We start from the raw sequence: 21,442 nt of genomic DNA, 5'->3' as shown, positions 1-21,442 counted from the left end.
ATTAGATTAGTGGCTCTTGTTCAGATGCTTCACTATGCATACTTTTAAATTTCTCTGCTGTGCATAAAACTTATTAGCTTAATTTTGCCATCATTTTCTTTGATCGTAATTATAGCTTTTTGTTTTCAAAACATATTTTTAATTATTTTCTCTCTCATTTCAGAAGTTAACTTGAACCCCAACAAATGGATTCAATACTTTACCTCTGCAGACAATAGGTAAAAATCAGTTTGCATTTTCTTTAACTAATTAGTTAGTTTTATTTTTTTTACAGCTACTACTCTCAAAAAGTAAATTCAGTGAAACATATAGTGTTTATAAGCCAACCACAAAAACTTCTGTCCTGTTCCATTGTTAGGAGGAAAGTTCTTTCTTTTGAATCTTTTCCCTCTGTAATGTAAGAGCAACTTGTCAGTGTTAAAATCATAACTCGCATTACTTGCTACTTCTCTTGTAAATTAGAGAACATCCTGGATATTCCAAAAGAGGCTGTCTTTCTTACATTAAAAAAAAAAAAAAGACAGTTGTCCACTTTCTTATTTTAATGAATGACAAACTGGTTAATAAGCTTTCGTCCTAATTTACTGTTGACTTAGAGACCTTAATTCTTATGTGCTATCTTGTTTCACTGTGGAAGTGTTTACATGCAGACGAACTGTTCTTTTTTATAAGAGTTATGCTTTCTAGATCTTTAAATGATCAGTTCAACTCGCCTGCTTTTCATCTACCATGTTTAGGACTGCAGCAATCAATGGTATAGTAAACTCCCGATTATCGGTGAGTCAATCATCAATTAGGAACATGTATTTTCTAAGTAAAAAGCAATTACAAATGGTTGATTTTTTGTCAAAAAATTGTAAATTTGAACTCACTTGTTTTTGTTTTACTTATTTTGTTTTTATGCTTTCTTCATCATAGATACTTGTTCTTTATTGGATGTTAAGTTCTGTTGTGCAAATATGCAAAATATTTTTGCTGTACTGCATATATTTCCACTGTTCAAAGAAAGTATTATGCATCAATACAGCCAAGTTTTTGAGGAAGGGCAATTTTTACCTTATTTATCCCCCTTATTAGCCTTTTTATGGTTTATCTGCGATTTTGTATTATTCACGGCACTTGTGCCACCCAATTCTGCGGATACTCGGGAGTTAACTGTATTAATATTATTTCTCTAAAAACTTACAACATTTGTAATGTAATGACACATCTTCAACTTTGCTCCTTTTCAGGCTGCACTCCTATAAAAGTAAATAAATAAAAAATAAATAGACGTATGCAAAAGAGCTGAACATCCAGTTTAAAAATCTGAAAACAATAAATTGAAATTTTGGACTATTTTCTGTTGGCCCTCTTAGAAAAGATAATGAAATTTGGACTTTTTTTTTGTCTGAAATATATTTTCCAGAACACATCGTTCCCTTGGTTGTTTTTGTTTCAAGTTTTTGTTCAGTTTTGAATGCGTCAAAATACTTAACAAATTAATCTTTTTACAACTCATGGTATAACACGTGGATTTGCTTCAACCAAATGTTTTCCCCAAAAAACTTCTGGAATAAAACATGGTCAAGAAAGTTTTTTTTTTCCTTTTATGATTTGATGCTTCTAAGAATAAATTTGAACAGTTCAAAAAAAAAAAAAAAAAAAACCTCTATTGGCTACTTTACTGATGCCTAATAAGCCTTTAGCCTAATAAGCCTTTTTTTCTCTAAAAAACCAACTTTTCTAAAAATGGCATTTTAGCATGAAAAACACATTTTTTAGTGCCAGCATTCTGAGTATATTTTTATTCTAAGCAATAGAAAAATATGAGTAAAAAAATCTCAATTTTCTTATCATTGAATCTACAAATAAAAATTGATGCATTGATTGTATATATGGATTTTATCTAAATAAAAAATTTCAATCATTTTGTGTATCATAGCAGAATCTAGCTGCAAATATTTTTATTTATGATACAAATAATTATTAAAGAGGTAACGTATTTTTCATTATAATTCTGAGAACCTTTTTTCTGACCAAGAGATGAAACTGATTTTCTATCAATTAACTACTTTTGTGATTTAAAAAAAAATAATAATAATAATTTTTGCTAAAACTCACTAAATATTCTCTAAAAGTCTTAGCAATATGTGAATCAACGTTTTGGAAAGATAGAACCCTTATGGAGTTACAATTATCACTTATCTGGCTATAATGTGATGAGAAGGTAAAGGGCAGTAGCAGCAGAAATGAATCTTTGAGATATTTGAAGAAACATGTTTTGGATTTCATACTAACAATATTAAAATGTTGGAATTTGACTTTTTTCTTTTTCATGCTTTTATTTTCGGCCAAAACCAAACTAGCAAGCTTGTACAATAAAACTAAAGTACAATAGATGGTAAAAATGCAAAAAAAAAAAAAAAAAAAAACTGTGACCCCCCACTTCCCCAATTAACTCTAATTTGAATTCTGAAACTTTGAATTCAAATTATGTTTTTCGCAATCACAAGTTGCGACAAGACCCTACTCATTGGAGCTATTGTTTCTAGAAATGGCTCCCCTCCCCCTAAGCATATCCCTCTTCCTGGTTGGTTACGTGTGTAAAGTTGAGTGTGTGTGTAGGCTTAAGTGTATGCACGTAGGTGTGTGTATATGGGTGTAAATGCGCGTGTGTGTATGGGTGTAAAGGCGCGCGCGTGTGTGAGTGTGAATATGTATCAGCCTGCGTGTGTAGGATATGGTGCTACCGTCCAGCAGAAGTGGATTCTGGGGGACAGTGCTCAGGACCAAAGGAGCCGCGCCGGTGGGCGGTGTTGCTGCAGAGGTCCCTGGTCCAAGCTGAAAAAGGAACCACAACATCAAGGGAGGTCAAATGAGAACAATAAGCAATCGTGATTGCTCGAAAAAAAAAAAAAGATTTTGCAAATACTGCCCTATATCTTCCCCCAGCAGTATACTTTTTGAATCTGTTTCCAAATGCATTTATATCTTTTTACCAGTTAATTTTGTTATACAGTTGAACCTGTCTATCTCGAAAACCTGTCTATCTAGAAAATTTTTCATTTCCTTGCGTTTTCAGCCCAAAATTCAATGTATTTTCCATGTTTATCTCGAAAAAAATCCCGAATACCTCTATTTCGAATTCCAGCAATGCTGACATTTTCGGGAGAAATGCACCCAGGTATTATTTTTTCCAGGAAGACTAACGAAAAGACAGTCATCTCGAGCGTTTTCTCGGAAGCAGAGCAGAAAGCAAAGAAATGGACAATGAGGAGAGGGCTCTGCGCTAGACAGATTTGACATGTGGGGTGACTTTTTCAAGTTTGTGGTTTAAGGTCATTCAAATTAAAATCCGTTTCACTATGTAGTTTAGGCACTGTTCCGTGAGTGATCTCTTGCTTGAAGTTGTGATTGCGTAGAAAACCAAGATGATAGGTGTGAAAAGAAAGCTAAAGATTTTTTCAAATGATGAAAAAGTGAAAATTCTAGAAATTTTGGACGGCAAGCCATTAGTAAAGAAAAATGAAAGTTAAGTATGTATAGGCCAAGATGGGTTTTCAGCCATTGCCAACCTCTAAAGAATAGTTGAATCAAAAAATCAGGTACCGAAAAATAATAAAAAACATAGTTTGCTCGCAAAAGGTATGCTTCAAATTTCATTAGTGTCAAAATGATTCCTTAAACTTGCAATAAAGTGCTTAGTATAAAATAGTAGAATAAATACCTTCTACCTAAGAAAACTAATACAAAAGAATTTTAATCTTGCTCATGTATAGTCTTTGGTATAAAATTCAAATTTTCATCATCAGATTCCAAATTTCAATAAGTTTCTCAAAACCTCCATATCTCGAAACCTCTTTATCTCGAAATTGTTTTTCTTCCCGTGAAATTGGAGATAGACAGGTTCGACTGTACATTCTGAAATAAGCTCTCTCATTTTCTGACTTAATAATTTGTCTAATTTTTAAAACTTAGCAAAGAAATATTTTTCAGGCATGCATTACCACTATTCACATCTCTATTGAATGTTGTTTGTGCTTATGATCCTGTGGGATATGGTGTTCCTTTCAACCACTTACTTTTTACTGATTCACGAGAACCTTTAGTAGAAGTTGCCTTGCAGTTGCTGGTTGTGTCTCTTGACCATGACTTTAGAGAAGCCTCTGATGAGAATACTGACGTAAGCTGCTCTTTTGTTAGCTTTTTTCCTACTTTGTATGTAAGTACAGATCAGTGGTGCAGTCCACGGAGATGCTGGAGTCTCCTACTTTTTTACTCCATCTTAAACATTTCCACAATTTTGAAAATTTTAATACTATCATCCTTGTACTTCTTTATTTCTGTAACTTAAGCTTCTATCTTCTTTTAAAAAGCACACACAAAACTAGGAAAATACGATCATCTGTTTCATTTAGAACATTTATGAATGTGCAACTAACATTTTGAGAAAATCTCGTGCACTTTTATTTCAGTGGTGCCCCCCTCCCCCAAGAGCAACCTTGTTTTTTTTTTAGTTTTGTTGAGTTACCACTGTATAAAAAAAATTTCTGAATGTTTAAGGGATGCTCAATGTATATACTTAGGAAAGATTCTCTAGAAAAATAAAAATCTATTGACATATGTGACAGTGAGAAGCAAAGAGATGTAAGTGGCAAAATTAATATTTTGGAGATAACCAGTACACATGGTAGGTGAACCTCTCCTCTGTCTTGGGACAAGAGATAGTGCTAGTAGCCCTGGTAGTTGCTGCTATACAGCATGATTTAGAAAACAATTTCAATAAAAGCCTACCTAGGATGTTATCTTTAAACACGTTTTACTCAAAACTTGATTATGTCCGCTTACATCCCGTTGCTTCTGTCTGCCTCATATGTTGCTGAGTGTTATTACAAGCTGATATAAAAAATGTCTCTGTTTATATCACCAGTTATTTATGACTCCATTAGTTATAATGAATTGCATTTATGCTGTGAGACTAGCTAAGAGTTATAAGAGCTTGATTTTGAGGATTTCAAGTAATAATTGCTGCATTATTTACAATTAATTTCTGAAAAAATTACATATGCATAAAAACTTTTTTTATGACACTTGTTTTATAACTTTTTAATTTGTTTTTTAGAAAGCTTTTCCAAGTAACCTCTTTATCAATTACCTTTCTCGTATACACAGAGAAGAAGATTTCAACTTTATTTTAAAGGGTTTCACAAGGCTTCTCAACAATCCTTTAATTCAGACGTACATTCCAAATTCAACAAAAAAGGTGCAGTTTCACCAAGAGCTGCTTATTTTCTTCTGGAAAATATGTGATTATAATAAAGTAAGTTGATATGCATATTATATGATGTAGGAAAATTAATTTTTTGCCTACTGAAATTTGAGATCATTCCTTTCATTTTCTTTTTACAAGAGTTCAATCAGCAATTTTTCATTTCTTTGATCTTTTTTATCAATATTAAAGTGTTTGAGGGACTCTGATAAATATTTAAGAAAAAAAAAAGAAAAGCCCCTTTTTTCTTTCAAAGTTTAAAAAGAGATCACCTGAAAAATGAGAATGACAAGCTAACAAAACTTTTCAAGATAAATAAATAATAAATCAAGCAATAGCAATTTTGTTACTGAAATAATGTTTACTGTATTTTTATTGTTTCATTTGAATTAGTTTAAGTTTTGTGATGATTCAAGAAGCATAAAACACAATGATTTGAAACAGAATTTGTCTTCGAGTTGGACATTAGAGTAAATGTTTGTTATGACAAATCCATCTAAGCAAAATTCTAACCGAAACAAAATTGGTTATTGAAACATAAATTATAACATAAAAACATTCTACGGAAAACAGTAATTTTGTTCCGCACGTGACGCTCCATACATTTCATTAGAAGTAATAATTGAAAAAGGTAATGATAAAAATTTTATTGCTTAGCAGCAAACAAACAAATGTATGATTCCTTAAGCAATAGATGTTGTCATTACTTTTTTAAATAATTACTTTTTAATGAAATATATGAACCATGCAGGACAAAGTGACTACTTTTTTTTGTGGAATGGCCCAATACATAATTTTTTTCAATGGTTTAAATGAGATATGTTTCTTTTACAGTTGAACTTTGGCTCTCAAATTCTACAATTTATTTTAACATTAATACATTAATAGAGCAAAAATATTAATTAATTCATAAGCAAGTTACAAGAGGTTGACTTTGGATCTTCCGCATGTGACACATTCAAATAAATTAAATTTTAAATAACAAAACTATTTAATAAAAATATAACTGTGTCAGGAGTATCTTTGTATCAAATGAGGCAGTGAGAAGCAAAGGGATGTAAGTGGCAAAATTAAAAATTTGGAGATAACCAGTATACATAGTAGGTGAACCTCTCCTCTGTCTTGGGGCAAGAGATGATACTAGTAACCTTGAAAGTTGCTGCTACACAGCATGATTTAGAAAAAAAATTCAATGAAAGCTTACCTAGGACATTATCTTTAAATGTGTTTTACTCAAAACTTGAAAATGTTCACTTACATCCCTTTGCTTCTCCCTGCCTCAAATGTAAAGAATGAAAAATGTGTTTACCCCTGTTTAAATTAAAATATTAAGAGATATGGGAAAATGTTGCTGAAATTTAAGCGTCGTTTTGTCCCCCACGTGACAGTGGAAAAACCCAAATGGGCAAGATATTCTGTAATATTTTGTTACAGTTATAGTGCGTCTCTGCTAAGTTCAGTTACAACTTTCAGTGTTTACCTCTGTATCGGAAAATAGGGAAAGGTAATTGGCGCCGAGTTGAGTTGGATTACTTTCGTAATAGTTTTGCAAAAAGTAATTTGACTGAAATGCGCACCCATTATCATGCGTATATGATGCGTATATCATGCGTATATGATAATGGGTGCGCATTATCATACGCACCCATTATCTTTTCACTGAACTCCAATAAAAACAGGTAAACACATTCAATGTCCTAGCTGAACTAACCTGAGCTCCACTATAAAAGTGCTGCAATAATTTCGACAAAGTAATGTTCCTTTTCAATTAAATAAAAAGGAGCTGACAAAATAATAAATAATATTGAGGGTTTCTCTTTTTTTTTTTCAATTTTACTGTGTTACCATAACTTAGCAAGCGTCATGTGTGACTGAATTAGGGTTCTGAATAAACATCTAGTTAGAATAGAGGCTATTTTACAAGGACAGATACAAGAGGAGGGCGATGAGGGTGATCGCCCCTCCTTGAGCCAAGATTCAGGAACTCTTCCTCTGCATGTTTTTGATACTAAAGTTCTAAAAACCACATTTTTATTCTATCTTTAATAATGTTGCAAAAAAAGAGGGCTCTCCCTTGAAATTTTTTCAGAATTGTTGTCATAAAGATGAAATTATAACACAGCACTTAACCTGAACACTTTAGTGATAAAGATCCGAACTGTGTACAGGGAGTTTTTTGAAGTTCCAAAAACTATATTTTAGACTATCTTAGATGATACTAGATGGGGTTTGAGGGACTTCCCCTGGAAAGTCTTGTAAATTAAAGTCTAAAAAAAGCAATTATAGGACACCTTTGATGACGTTAAGGTAAGGAATGGAATTCAGGACACTCCTCCACAATTTTTTTAGAAATAGAAGTTCCAAAAAGAAACTTAATTTGAGACGATCTTTCATGATGTTAGAAGGCCAAGGTTTGGTAATTTATAAAAGAGTAAGCATCTGAAATCCATCCCCCCTCCTTGGATACTTTCGGGATCCGCCTTTGCTATTTGATGCACTATTTTGCTAGAAAGAAATTCATTGGTTAATGCTACACTTTTGAAAAACAAAGTAACACTTTATTAATATAGAGCACACTATGTCACAAGGAGACAAACTCACATATTGATATCCTTATTTCAGAACAAAAATAATCTGTCTTGTCTTCTGATAGTGCTGGATTTTTGTAATACATTCATAATAAAGTATGAGGGGGAAAATGCAGTTTCTTCTTATGTGCAAAAAAGTGGAAGAAAGGGTTCAAATACAGAAAACTTCTGCTAAATGCAGATCTGTTGGTGGGGGGGGGGGGAGGTCTATGCTATACAATAAGTCAATGTATAAAAAAATATTGTTTTCATAAATTTTTACAGTTTTAAGCAAAATGATACCTGTTCTTATGCATATTTTTATGCTACAAATTTTGTTTTAGAAATTTATGTTTTATGTGCTGAAAAGTAGTGAAGTTCTTGAAGTCTTAGTTCCTATTCTGTACCATCTAAATGATGCTAGGGCTGATCAATGTAAGTTTTCATTTTTGTTTAATTTTTTTTAATGAATAAATTAAGAGTTTGAATATTTTACGAAAAGTAACTATTGCAGAAGCTTCAAATGAAACTTTTGGATGTGTATTTTTATGCATTTATGTATGTTTCACATTCTATCCTACTACCTATCTTTAATAATTTATAGAGGTTAAGCTCAGTAGTATCCTCTTGGTGTGATTGTGGTTTATTTTATCAATAGCTTAGAGTTGTCAGAATCATTCAATCCCTATTTTCTCATCCATTTGTCTGTTGGAGCCATTGCTGTATGTGACCATAATCTTGTTTAATGTTATCAGTTTTCAAGTCAGGGATTGGTTTTCTGTTGAAATGATTCAAAACTTCTTCACCTGCTCAAGATTTTGCAAAAAAAATCATCAAAAACTGAAAAATGATAGGAAATCCATCAGATATGAATTCTCAAGAGGAGTTATAAGTGGAAATTAACCAAAATATCACTCTAGCTTCCACATTCACAAAATCCAAAGATTGTTAGATCGTTTTTGGAAACCAGATTCATGATGGAAATGACAATTCAAATGAAGAGTGCCTTCTCATATTGAACCACCTTCTACAAATGCTGAAAAGCGAAAGTGTTGAAACACGGAATGCAACACAGTTCCAATGACTTAAAAAAATCAACATTGGCAACAAACAGGGCCAGAAACATGGGCACATGGGGCACGGACACAGAGCACCAACAGCTGGGTGTCACTAAATCAGGAGTAAAATTTTACTTAAACTTGTTTTATGTCGCACTATAGCAGGAAGGTAAATACTAAATCTAGTTTTTAAAAAAATCCCCTTAAAAATTTAACCCCTTTTGAAAATTTCAAAACTACTCCAAACTTAGTCTATATTTTATATTATTAAAAGTTATGTCATAGATAATTTTGATATCTACAGCTTACAGGAACTAGCAAAAGTTTAACAACATCTTATAGTACAATGTTTAATTAATACAGTGCAGAACCTTTTATCCGGGAACCAAAAAACCGGGAAGCCAGAAAACCGGCAACTGTTTGCAGATTTTCCCGCCATTTTTAAAAAATACGCATTTTCGGCAATTTTTGAAAAACTAAGTTTTTTTTTTTTTTTTTTTTGAAATACCTAAAAGAATATGAACTGTTTCTTAAAAAATACCATATTATTCACACAAAATTTCCGAAATATTTTCTTGAATTAAGAAGTACACTCTTAAGTCAGAAGTTTTCGTGCTTTATTCTAACTGAAAACTAAAGAAATGAATATTGTCGAATTCTAATGCAATATTTTATTGAATGGCATTTAAAATTAAAGCCGTTTAGAGCATGCATCAGTGATGTAGCGAAATTGGGGGGAAACGCCGAAAACCAGACTCGCGAATTTTCCGGATAGTTAATGGTGGAATCTAGAAATCGTTAAACGCATGACTGTAATAATACTGCAATCTAATTCCCATTGATATTGCAAAAAGCAATAGTTATCAGTAACCGCCGTATAATCACAAACACAAAATCTTTATAAAAAATTTAGAAACAAAACGCGTTCATGAAAACAAATTTTTTCATACAGAATAGGAGGAAATTCGCACATTTCCGTTCAAAAACTTGTTTCTAGCCCTTTCCTTCATTTTTTTTTTTCATTTTAAAACATCGAAAAGTGTTTTTTTTTTTTTTTTTTTTTTTTTTTTTCAGATTGAATATGAGGGTCTCAGGTCTTATGAATAACTTGAAGTTTTCTTGTGTTTAAATTATTCTTTCACTAGTAGTTTTTAATATTTCGATAGTATTTATAAGCATTTCTAAACTGTTTTCTTCTTATTTTAATATGTATTACTATTTATTATAGTAATTTAAGTTTTATAAACAATCAGCCAACAGAGATTTTTAGCGATTCAGAAAACCGGGAAATTCAGATATCCGGGATATCGATGGTTCCGAACTTCCCGGATAATTGGTTCTCTACTGTATATTCTATGGCACTTCTAGTTTTTACAATGTAGTATATATGTATTGTAATATTAGGTACTGCCAAATTTAGCGTGGCTGTGTTAATACGCGAGTATCAAAATATTTTATTGCTTCATTATCTAGAATAAGCTGGGGGGAGGGGGCACAAAAAAATTTTGTGCCCAGTGTCTTCGAAAATCATAGTCTGGACTGATTACAAACAATTTATAAATGATTGTAGACAATCAACAATTGGTGATTTTTTTAAAATAATGTTCATTTTCTATATTTTAATGGTACTTACAGTATATACATGAAAACATCAGTTTTTTAGTTTTGTTTTGAAGCTAAAAATGCTTGACTTAAATTGGCAAATTTATCTAATTTTGTGATTTGTTTATTGTTATCAGTCGGTTATTGTTATCAAAATCATTGAGTGCTAAAGTCATCAAATTAAGATGTGACTACTGTATGTTTTTTTCTTCTTTTTTCCTTCTTTCCAAATCTGTATCAGCATGAAATGCATAAATTATTCGAGGGACATTTAGTTCTGCTGTAGAAAGTAACTTAAATCTAAAGTAAAAAACATTTTAACATTTTAAGAACAGAAAACCACACATTGGTCATTCAATTTTAAACATGTAAAAAATAAGTTCATGATAAGGTGTGACTCTCTGTACTTTAAAAGAATTTTCTTAGATAAAATTTTAGTTGGTATGAGATGAGTGTAAAACTCCATTGAAGCGACCACTCAAGGCTTTGACAAAAATGTTCAGGTTGTTGTTCAAAGTAGTAGACTCGGCTCAGTTGAAAAGTGCTTAAAATTTTTGAGATAAACTCTGATAAAGAATAAGTTTCTTAATAAAATGCAAAACTAAACGTATTTACTTAATGCAAAGTAAGTCTTCATGAAATGAATGTATTGGGTCAAGACAAATTTATTAAATATTTTATTATATATCAATGAATGCATCTTCAAGTTGTGGGCGGACTTCTGTGAATTCAACTTATGCATTTTTTATCTGTCCCACTTATTGTGTAAACCCCTACTCATTAAACGTCCTCTAGTTTTGTATATGTTAAGACAAGAAGTTCGAAGTTTGTTCTGTGTACATAAGAAATAAATTTGATTTTGATTTCAAGTTTTAGAAATTAGGCACTTTTAAAAGATTGCAATACAAAGAAGTACACATCCTTATTTAATCTATTGTGCAGTGTGGTCAGCCAAAGCTACTGTGTGACTGGCAGTTTTAAATGAAGATTGTATTGCATGATGAGGGGAAGGAAAGTGTAGTAGCATTCCCTTAGAATAACTGTTGTACAGAAAATGCTACCATTCAATGCATTCAAATTTTGTGACAATATTTTATATCTACAGATCAGGAAAAATAGAATTTTTATGCTAGTCTCATTTTATTATTAGTGTAGAAACTTGTTTCCAGCCCTTGTTGATGGGTACAAATAATTCGAATCAAATTTGTAAGCTTTTTTAAAAAATTATGTTCATGTAGATAATTTCAAATTCTGATAGCTAAAACATGACTACAGTCGGCGCTCATTATAACGACCACTCATTATAAAGACCAATCCATTATAACGACCAGTGGTAATAGTCCCAACTTTGTTCCAATGAACTCGATGTTAATTTGCTTCCGCTATAACGACCGCTCTGGATCATTTAATCCAATACAGCGACCGAATTCAGCGATTCACACTATTCCTGGTGTTTTTTTTCCAATGCTACTAATATGTAACTTGAAATGACCTTCATTACCGTCTACGGACTGGAAGAAGGTGAAGATTACAAAGTGGGTATCCTTACAGCTTTGCATCTTTCTAAATCAGCATGGAATTCAGAAAAGACCATCAAGAATTGCCTCCACCATGTTGATTTTAAAAAGCAAAGGAAAAATGCTTAAATGATTTTTCAGGCAATCCAAGATGAAATTTCGACGAAAAAGATGAAATGATGTATAAAATTTCTAAAAAAAAAAAATGAAATTGGTAGAAGTGTTAAACTTTAACTGTTATGCTAAAATCAATTATGATTTAGAATGTGTCAAACACGTGTCTGTCAGAAAATGAAGTACCTCTCGATATTAGGCACAAAAACAAGTTAATGTATGTATCATGATCAGATGAAGAAGAAGAAATTGAGACCAAAGTTCCCAGTATGAAAAATGGTTTCAAACGCTCGAGAGACTTTTTAGTTTCTTTGAATGGTAAATTATGTTTTGCAAAAATCATATGTGCTAAAAAGGAAAGCAACTCTTTCTGATTTTATCTTCAGAAAATAAATGATTTGTAAGTACGGTAATACAATTTTTCCTATATTTTCTACTTAGAAATATTTTGTCATATTTTGCACCCATAATTAAAAATGAAAAATCCCATGATAAAAAATAATTTGGACATTTTACTGGAATCTTTAAAAAAGTGCCAATTGTATTGGAACAATGGAACATACATGATGCATGTGTATATTTTAAAAAAATTCTATCTCTTATAATGACCACTCATTATTAAGACCTTTTTCTCTGGCACGGAGATGGTCGTTATATCGAGCGTCGACTGTATAAGTAAGTTAAATATTCGTTTTTTATTTAGTCCTCATTATAGTAAAGCATTTGCGTGACTGCTTTATGCAACTCCATTCATGTTAGTAACAGATGACAATACCATTTACTTGTTAAGAAATTATGCGAAAAATTACTCTTTTTGATGTCTTGTAAACAATTCTATGTAATTTAATTTCAAAATACGTTTTTAAAAATTATTATTATTTATTTAATGGTAATAAATGTTAAGGCTGCATATGTAAGGAATGTTTTGCTTATTACCCATATTGTGTGGATTATGCAGATTTTCAATCTCTCTGGATTGCCTTTGGTTGCAGTTAGTCCGAATAAATAAGGTTGGACTTTGTTATTATTTTAATATTGCCCCTGCTTAAGGGTAATAAATTTTCAAAATTGATTATGTTCTTTATTTGATGATTTTTTTAATGTCCTATTGATTTGTTTTAATAATTCTACTCATTTTATTGATAGCCAGAGTAGGTCTTGTTCACATTGGAGTTTTCATTCTACTCCTTTTGAGTGGGGAAAGGAATTTTGGAGTAAGACTGAATAAGCCGTATACTGCAAGTGTACCTATGGACATTCCAGTTTTTACTGGAACACATGCTGATCTTTTAATCATTGCAAGTATATTTCATTACTTTCCTCTTCTGTAAATAGATAATATGTCAATCATCATTATTAATGTTAAAACATTGATGTTTTTGCTAAATGTATGCTTGAAGAAATGCAATCTAAGCGAGGCCACAGTTAGCAAGTCCCCGAATTTGCAAAAAGATTGCAAATTTTTAATTTTGATTGTACGAGGTGGTATCAAAGTTCTTGGGACTAGGTCTGATAATTTTTCTTTTCTTACCGTTTTTTCCATGATTGGAAAGTGTCAAAAAACAGCTTTTACGGAAAGCTGTAGAAATCCCTGAGTTTTTCGTACATCTTCAACAGTGTCAAAATATTCTTTTTTATTTTTGGGAAGAGAGAAAAGCTATAAAAGACTAAATCTGGCATTTAGGCAGCTTTTGGTCAAAAACTTTTTATGGAAGCGTGAGCTAGAGCGTTGTTATGATGCAACAGCCAGTTTTAGTATTTCGACAAATCAGGCCTTTTTCAACGCACATTTTCTTTCAAAAGCTTCAAAATGTCACATGAATGAGGTGTCTAATTTTTTCAACAATTTCATCTGTTTTGCTTGTGGAAGGTTGTTCTGAATGTTGATCACCTTCAGTTGATGTTCTGCCAGCCTTGAAATGAGCGTACCACTCAAAACCTGTGTTGTGTTTAGTGAATGTTCTTCAAAAGCTTCTTGAAGCATTGCAAAAGTTTCTGTTTTGTATTTCTTAAGTTTAAAGCAAAATCTAATGCAAGCTCATTGCTTGAATTTATTGGCCATCACAAAAATCGCTGTGTAATTATAACACAACAACAAAGCACAACTTGCAGCCATAATCTAACCACTCCAAACAGCAAAAATCGGTACAGTAACTAAGTGGGTAATGCGACATAGGATACTGGCGAGCCCGCTTGCACAGTCGCCTCAATAAAAAAAAGACGGGTACAGTCTAGGAACTTTCTGACACCACCTTGTATTTGTGTGCCTCATTTATGTTAATTCTTCAAGTGCATAACTCTTAACGTTAATTAGTGACACATTTTTATTCGATTCATTTTAGGTTTTTCACAAAATTATAACAACTGGTCATCAACGTTTACAACCTCTGTTTGACTGTCTGTTAACTATTGTTGTAAATGGTAATTATTACTTATTACTTTAAGTTAGGATCAAAACAATATACCTGAGATTGTTTTAAAGTATATATGAGGCAGTGAGAAGCAAAGGATGTAAGTGGCAAAATTTAAAATTTGGAGATAACCAGTACAAATAGTAGAGGAACCTCTCCTCTGTCTTAGAGCAAGAGATAGTACTAGTAGCCCTGGTAGGTGCTGCTGTACAGCATGATTTAGAAAAAAAATCTCATGAAAGCCTACCTAGGATGTTATCTTTAAAGTTGTTTTACTCAAAACCTTAAAATGTCTACTTACATCCCTTTGCTTCTCACTGCCTCATATAAGCTTTCCAGTGCTTGGTTTCTTTTTTTCATGAATCTAATAATTGCAATCAATGGTGAATTTTTCACTGCTTCTTTTAAACTTCTTGAAATAGATGTAAATTTAAAATGCTTCCAGCATGAATGTAGGGATTTTTTTTTTTTTTTTTTTGTGAAGCGAACTAATGACTTTGTAGGAAATATGCTTTTGTAAATTATAAAAGATATGAGTTAGAATTTGAAAAAAAAAAAAAAAAAGGAAAGAAAGACATGTGTAATAACACTAACACAAATATCTGACTTAGTAGCACCCACAAGGTGTCCATGGCGCAAACTGCAGCATTGAAATTTTTAGGGGGTTTCATTTGACAAGGTTTTTGATCTCATTTGGGAGGAGGGGGGTTCTTTCATTCTGGGGGGTACTCCATGGCATTTAAGATTTGTGTACCATCACTCTTGGGGGAGGTAGAGGGGCACCCCTGGTATAAAATATTATTTTTGTTTCTTATTTGCTGTAATTATGTAATGTGTTGGAAGTGCATCTATGTTGCTGAGAAGTTGCTTAAAAAAATTGTTTTAAGTAATAGAGAGAAAATGAAATGGTGTGTTATTTGTAATGAAAATGGAACAACATTATAATTATTAAAGGTATCAGATATCAGAATCAGTATTTAATTTAATAACAATTATTATTTTCAATTTCCTATTCAATATTCACCTGTATTTGTTGTAGTGATTGAATAAAGAAGAAGTGTAAGAAAATAAAGATTCAGCAGTTACTTAAAAATACTTAATTGAACTTTTAATATATTTACAGAAAATGAAAATAAATTATTAAACTACCATAAGTAATGAACATCTTGATTTTTAAGTTTTGATAAACTGCACATGCAGAGAACGGCAGGGACAAGCTTCCGAGTTCCGCGAAGCTTGAAATGTAAAATGTTGTCCATTCATTTCTATGATGATGTAACTGTTTTATAGTTTGATTTACATGCACTGCCCTCTGCTGGCAGCACATTTGCTTATTGGAGGAAACAACCTGTAAGTTAAAAAAAAAAAAAAAAATCTAAAACATTACCAAATGGGTTACAAGAAATTTAATTTTATCTATTCTTAATCAAAGTTAGCACCAAACTGAAGAATTTTTTCCTTCTCAGATACCATATTCCTCTTCAGATATATTTGGGTCCAGTGGTGTTCCCATAGGGTTATACTCCATATACCCCGTATACTTTCAAACATTTTTTAGACTTATAGCATATACCCTCAAACTTCAAAAAATTTTATGTTATGACATATTATGTATACAGGGACCACGTTAAGCATTCGCCAATGCGCCAAATGCGATAAAATCGTAAATTCGTTGAAAAAAATTCGAATTTGGCGAATTTATTGGCAAACAGAAAATTCTCTAAAATATACACAGAAAAAAAATCTCCCTTCAGATGTCAATCTAGATAAAAATTAGGTCTGTTCACAAAATTCGGACCCCTAAAAACGGTCCCTTCACAAAATTCCAACCCCTAAAAACCAGGGTTGGCAAAAACCCGGGTTTTTTTTTAAAAAGCCCATGGACCCAGGGTTTTTTGGGTTTTTTTAAATAAAACCCAAAAAAACCCAACTAAAACTGGGTTTTTTAAAAGAAATGTGGGTTTTTTTTGTCTTTTCTTAAGGAAAATGTGGGGTACTTGTAGCATATTGTAGCGTAAGTATATGGACAAAGCAAAAAAATTGTCAAAGCTGGAAAATTCAGCGTTTTCTGAAGAAAAGTAAAAAAGACGATGAAACCCAAGAATGGTGAAGTTTCAGATTTTTTAGTTTCTTTGATTACCAACAGTTAAGTCAAAGTTACTTCTCGAGTGATAAAATCTGTTTGTTTGTATTTACTACTTTTTTTTTTTTTTTTTGCATTTTACTTTATTGTATTTCATTTTGTTATGCATAACTACTGTAGAACCTCAAGTAGTTTAAATCCCTTTTTACTGAATTCCAGCTTAATCAAGACATTTCTTTGAATTTTATGTTGCCTGTTTTTCTATTTCTGTGTACAGAGTAACAAATATTAAACTTTTTTGTAAGATAATGAAAATACATCTTATTCTGTTCGACCGTTCGTAAAACCTGTAAATTTCTAAAAAATATACCTTGTTTAATCGAGATTTGTGACCTGTTGGTTTCCAGAAAATATTTCACACGAAAGTCTTTCGACTAGAGTAGTTTAGGAACTCCAGTCGTCCCTGTCCTTATCCTCAAAAAATTGTAAAAAATTAAGTTATACTTCATTCTCTGATTAAATATTTCTGCATACAAAAATACAATAAAATGAGTAAAAGTTAGTGTTTGACTAAGAATTTTGAAATTTGGTTAACACTTTAAAAATTGGCTGATTTACTGGCGAACAATTCGAAATCCATAGCGCAATCCCTGTGTATATGATCGCATACACATATTGTGCATAACTGATCACTGGGAATATACCCTCAGAAAAATTGATGGGAACATCACTGTTTAGGTCAAATTTTAGATCATTTGGACCAGTGCCTACAGCTTTTTGAAAGTTTATCTATGAACATTCTGTACACAATGCAGTACTTTACATTTCACCAAGCTTTGTTTTCTTTTCTGTAATAACATACCAGGGTAAACAAACTCAGGATTCAGACTCATTCACCTTGAAATTGTGAAATTTGATTTAAGTTGAGAATGCAACAGTGCCATTCAATTTCTGGTTTTAATTGTTTCTTGCATGTGTGTATAATTCCGATTCACTTTTGATCTTTTGTCCACTATCTGTATTATTTTTTTTAATGAGTTTACAGCTTTTGCATGGATGAATATTGTAATTTTATTTTCAGTTTCACCTTATTTGAAGACTTTATCAATGGTTGCCAGCACTAAGCTTTTGCATCTTCTGGAGGTATATTTCCTAATTCGTTTTGAGATTCTAATAATTAATTTGAGTATCAGAAGTATAAAAACTGTCAGTAACATACAAACACACATGTGTGTATTTTGTAATTGTAATTTGTTAAGGAAACTATTGTTTGTGTTATACTTTCCTTATTTTTAAATTACTTTCATCATATTTAGTAGGTGGAAAGTAGAGATTAAATTGTTTTTGATACTATTTCATATTACCCTCTTTATTGCATACTTAAAATCAAAAAAAAGAAAAGAAAAGAAAAGAAAGAAATTACAGCATTGTTATGTATGAATCCTCAAGTGTAATCTCCCTTTTGAAGTGTGGTTTCTTTAAAAAGGAATAGCAATAGTATTTTTTTTTAAGCATTTAGAAAATATTAAAATAATTGAAGGTACATGTTTTGCTTTTAATTGCATTACAGTACAGGCATTAATTCCCCTTCCTTTTGACTTTTTTACCTTTTCTGTCAAATATGTGAAATCTTTGCATATTTATGAAAAAATTATCTAATTCAATCAATAGTGTAAGAATCGCAATCATAACTTTCTTCTACCCTTTGGCCAGAGTTTTTGGTTACATAGAACTGGCAAACTACAGGGCATGCTTTGTAAGCACAAATCTGCTTTGAGCTGATGGCAAATTGCTCTAATTTTAATTGAACAGGTGAATAAACTTTTATTAAAACTACCTATATTCTGTACGAATCAGTTTCCTTTATTTTGAAGACCAGTTTTGAAATCATCCAGTTTTATTTCTAAGAATGAAAAAATTCTTCTTATTGCAAAGTATTACTTTTTCATCAGCTTTGATGCCCCGTAAGTGACCAAAGATGACCCAAAACCGCATTTCAGGGACTTATAATTCAAAGGATTTGACCCATACTCCCCATTTCTTCCAAAAAATGGCACATATGATCCCCCTCCCCTTGAGAAAATAACTTCTTCAAAACCAAAAACTGAATCTGCCGTTGGCTTGAGAGTTCAATCAGCTGTGTGGTTGTAGCTTACAAAATTATTCATTGCAACATAATATTCCTTTCATATCTAAAACTAGAATTTACTTGATTGTGCACATGACATTGTTCCATGTTAAATATTCCACCACCACAAAACATAAGCACTTACGATGCCATGTTTTGTACGTTATACTTAATCAGTAGATGATTTCCTGATGTATTTTTTCTTCTAGATAGTTATTTATTTTAAAATTCAGATGTTTTTCTTATGCACTGGTTTTTGTTTGACGAATTTCAATGACTTCTGTAAAATTTTAAATCTTCCGAATAACGATGCACTGTACTCAGTGTCCTGATGGACTTAGGTTACTTCCGTTTTGGTTCAGTAAAAGTAACATTGAAATATTTTCTCTAGCACTGTATTTTAGAAATCATTTTTATTGTATACTAGCTGCATTGCCCGACTTTGCACGGTCTACCTAAAAAATTAAAGGTCAACAATCAGGCTTCAATTAGAGGGGAAAAAAATACTGTAAAATTTCCCATCAAAATAATCAATCTTAAAGAAAGAAAACGGCAAATAAAAAATTCCCGAATAAATTAAACTCAAACCTACATAAATACAACTAAATTCCTTTTTAAAAAAAAAGACAATTAGTCGCCAAATAATAATCAAAAAAGGGAATTTTTACCTCAAAATAAAAACAAAATTTTATTAAGTCACAGCGGAGGAAAAAAAAGTGGCAACTTCTGAATGCTAATTTAAAATGAGATCGCCCAAACTATAGTTCTCCGATATGAAAATAGAGTTCCATTAAGCTTAAAAGTGCTTTTTAATTTTTTCCTGGTGATTTGACATCCTTTTCTTTTTGAAATTCGAAGGGAGTGATTGAACTCTATGGGTATTTTTCGCAGGCTTTCTAATGGATACAAAATCGAACTGATTGAATAATTATTTTGGGTAGAAAAAACATTTAATGCATTTTTCGAACCCTAAAATAAAAATTCGAACAATTCGGTTCTTCTTTGGCATTCAAAAAACACCCTACGTTCCTTCTTGGGTGCCCAAGTACCTCCCTGCCAAATTTGATTCAGATCCAAAAAAAACTCAATTTGTATAGGGAACATACACACATATATACCCACATACCCACATTTATTCTTTGCTTTATTTATGTAGATTTAATTTAATTTTAGAAATCTAGTATCAGAACAATAGCTTAGAATTCTGACACACTACAATATGAAAAGTTCATTAACTATGACGAATAATGTATAACTGTTTACTTACATATTAATTTTTTAACTTTTTATGTCTATGTTATGTTTTAACTTCTGGTTTTCATTTTCAGGCTTTTAGCACTCCATGGTATCTATATACAAGTGCAACAAACCATCATCTTGTATTTTTCTTGTTAGAAATTTTTAATAATATTATTCAATATCAGTTTGATGGTACGTATATGTATTGTATTACTAATTATTTTAATGTTATGATTTATTAACATGCAATATACAGTCTCCTGTACTGCATTCTAAAGTTAAGCAAAATGTATTTTTGCTTGGGCAAAAACTGTTTAGTGTGTGATAATAAAGTCTCATCTAGAGGGCATATGCTTTGCGCAAGCAAATTTTGGGATGCATAATATCCTGGAGAGTTTATCTAAGACCTGTGAAAATAAAAGAAGTGATGTTTAATTGTAGCCAGGATTAAATTTTATGTGAGGGAAACAATTATGTATTTCTGATGGAACGAATAAGTGAAACAATGATGAGATAAAATTAATAAGTGATGTTACACCAAATTTAATGCATCAACAGGGCTGGATAAATGCATATTTATGCCCTAGGCCAAACTGATAGCTTACAACTCCCACAACGTACCCACTCTTTCAAAATCGTATCCCCTGCACCTCTTTGTTCTTTTCCAGATGCATAGCAGTGTCCACAGACAAGTGTAAATTTTGCATCCCCCCCCCTTTGTTGGACAAAAGGAGGGAGAGGTGTTCCTTTTTTCATTTTTTTTTCGATAATTTAAAAAAAAATGGATTCAAAGTGCTCTCCCAAAAAATTTTTGAAATTGAAGTTTTAGAAATGCAATTTTTACCCATCTAAAGCGATTTAACAGGTGGTAATAATATTTGAAACTCGTCCCAGAAGGTTTTCGAAATTAAAGTCCTACATACGCAATTGTAGCACATCTTTGATGATGTGAGAGGAAGGGCTGAGTTCGGGGACTCTCACTTCCTTCACTTCAAAATTAAACCAATAAAAACAAAAATTTTGGCTATCTTTAGTGATATTGGGGGACTGCAGAAGCTCTCGTACAAAAAATTTTTGACAGATTTTTTTTTTACAAGTTGAGAGATTTTAAGCTGGATTTTTTATTCTTTTTTTTTTCTAATTTGTTACAATGCATTTATATGTACATACAGGGTGTCTCAGTTCAACGTTTCAAAACTCCTAAGAGGGATAGAGTGCATGCTGACGACTTGAAATCATATAGCAATGCGTCTATACAAGGTGGTCTCTAAGTAACTTTCCCCAAATGCCCCCAAAGCCTTAGCGGCTTATCCTCAGAAACAACTGAGCCAAAATTTTAGATATGGTTATTTGTAGGTTTGAGCCAGAGATTATAATGATTTTAAACAATGCAATGATCAAGGTTACAGCGAACGAATCTCAAACTTTTCAACACATAACATTCATTTTTGACTTGTACAATCTGATCAGCA

The 21,442-nt window shown here is 31.8% G+C and overlaps 2 protein-coding genes across 3 annotated transcripts in view; both read left to right on the top strand.

The window, feature by feature from the left end:
• The window catches only part of LOC129215998 (protein FAM89A-like), a 260,114-nt gene that overhangs the window by 107,039 nt on the left and 131,633 nt on the right, over positions 1–21,442 (top strand). The gene's annotated exons all lie outside the window — the stretch shown is intronic.
• LOC129215995 (protein HID1-like) overlaps positions 1–21,442 on the top strand; it is a 64,939-nt gene that overhangs the window by 15,452 nt on the left and 28,045 nt on the right. For both annotated transcript variants that reach the window (XM_054850127.1, XM_054850129.1), the window contains exons 7-14: positions 164–218; positions 3,979–4,165; positions 5,105–5,302; positions 8,163–8,253; positions 13,256–13,407; positions 14,452–14,530; positions 17,685–17,746; positions 20,060–20,162. In XM_054850127.1, the coding sequence (XP_054706102.1) occupies positions 164–218; positions 3,979–4,165; positions 5,105–5,302; positions 8,163–8,253; positions 13,256–13,407; positions 14,452–14,530; positions 17,685–17,746; positions 20,060–20,162 (927 nt within the window). The remainder of the gene's footprint in view (positions 1–163; positions 219–3,978; positions 4,166–5,104; positions 5,303–8,162; positions 8,254–13,255; positions 13,408–14,451; positions 14,531–17,684; positions 17,747–20,059; positions 20,163–21,442) is intronic.

This window comes from Uloborus diversus, chromosome 2 (assembly GCF_026930045.1).
Source record: "Uloborus diversus isolate 005 chromosome 2, Udiv.v.3.1, whole genome shotgun sequence".
NCBI lineage: Eukaryota > Metazoa > Arthropoda > Arachnida > Araneae > Uloboridae > Uloborus > Uloborus diversus.
Note: the sequence above shows the minus strand (reverse complement) of the source record. Positions and strands in the feature narration are given on the sequence as shown.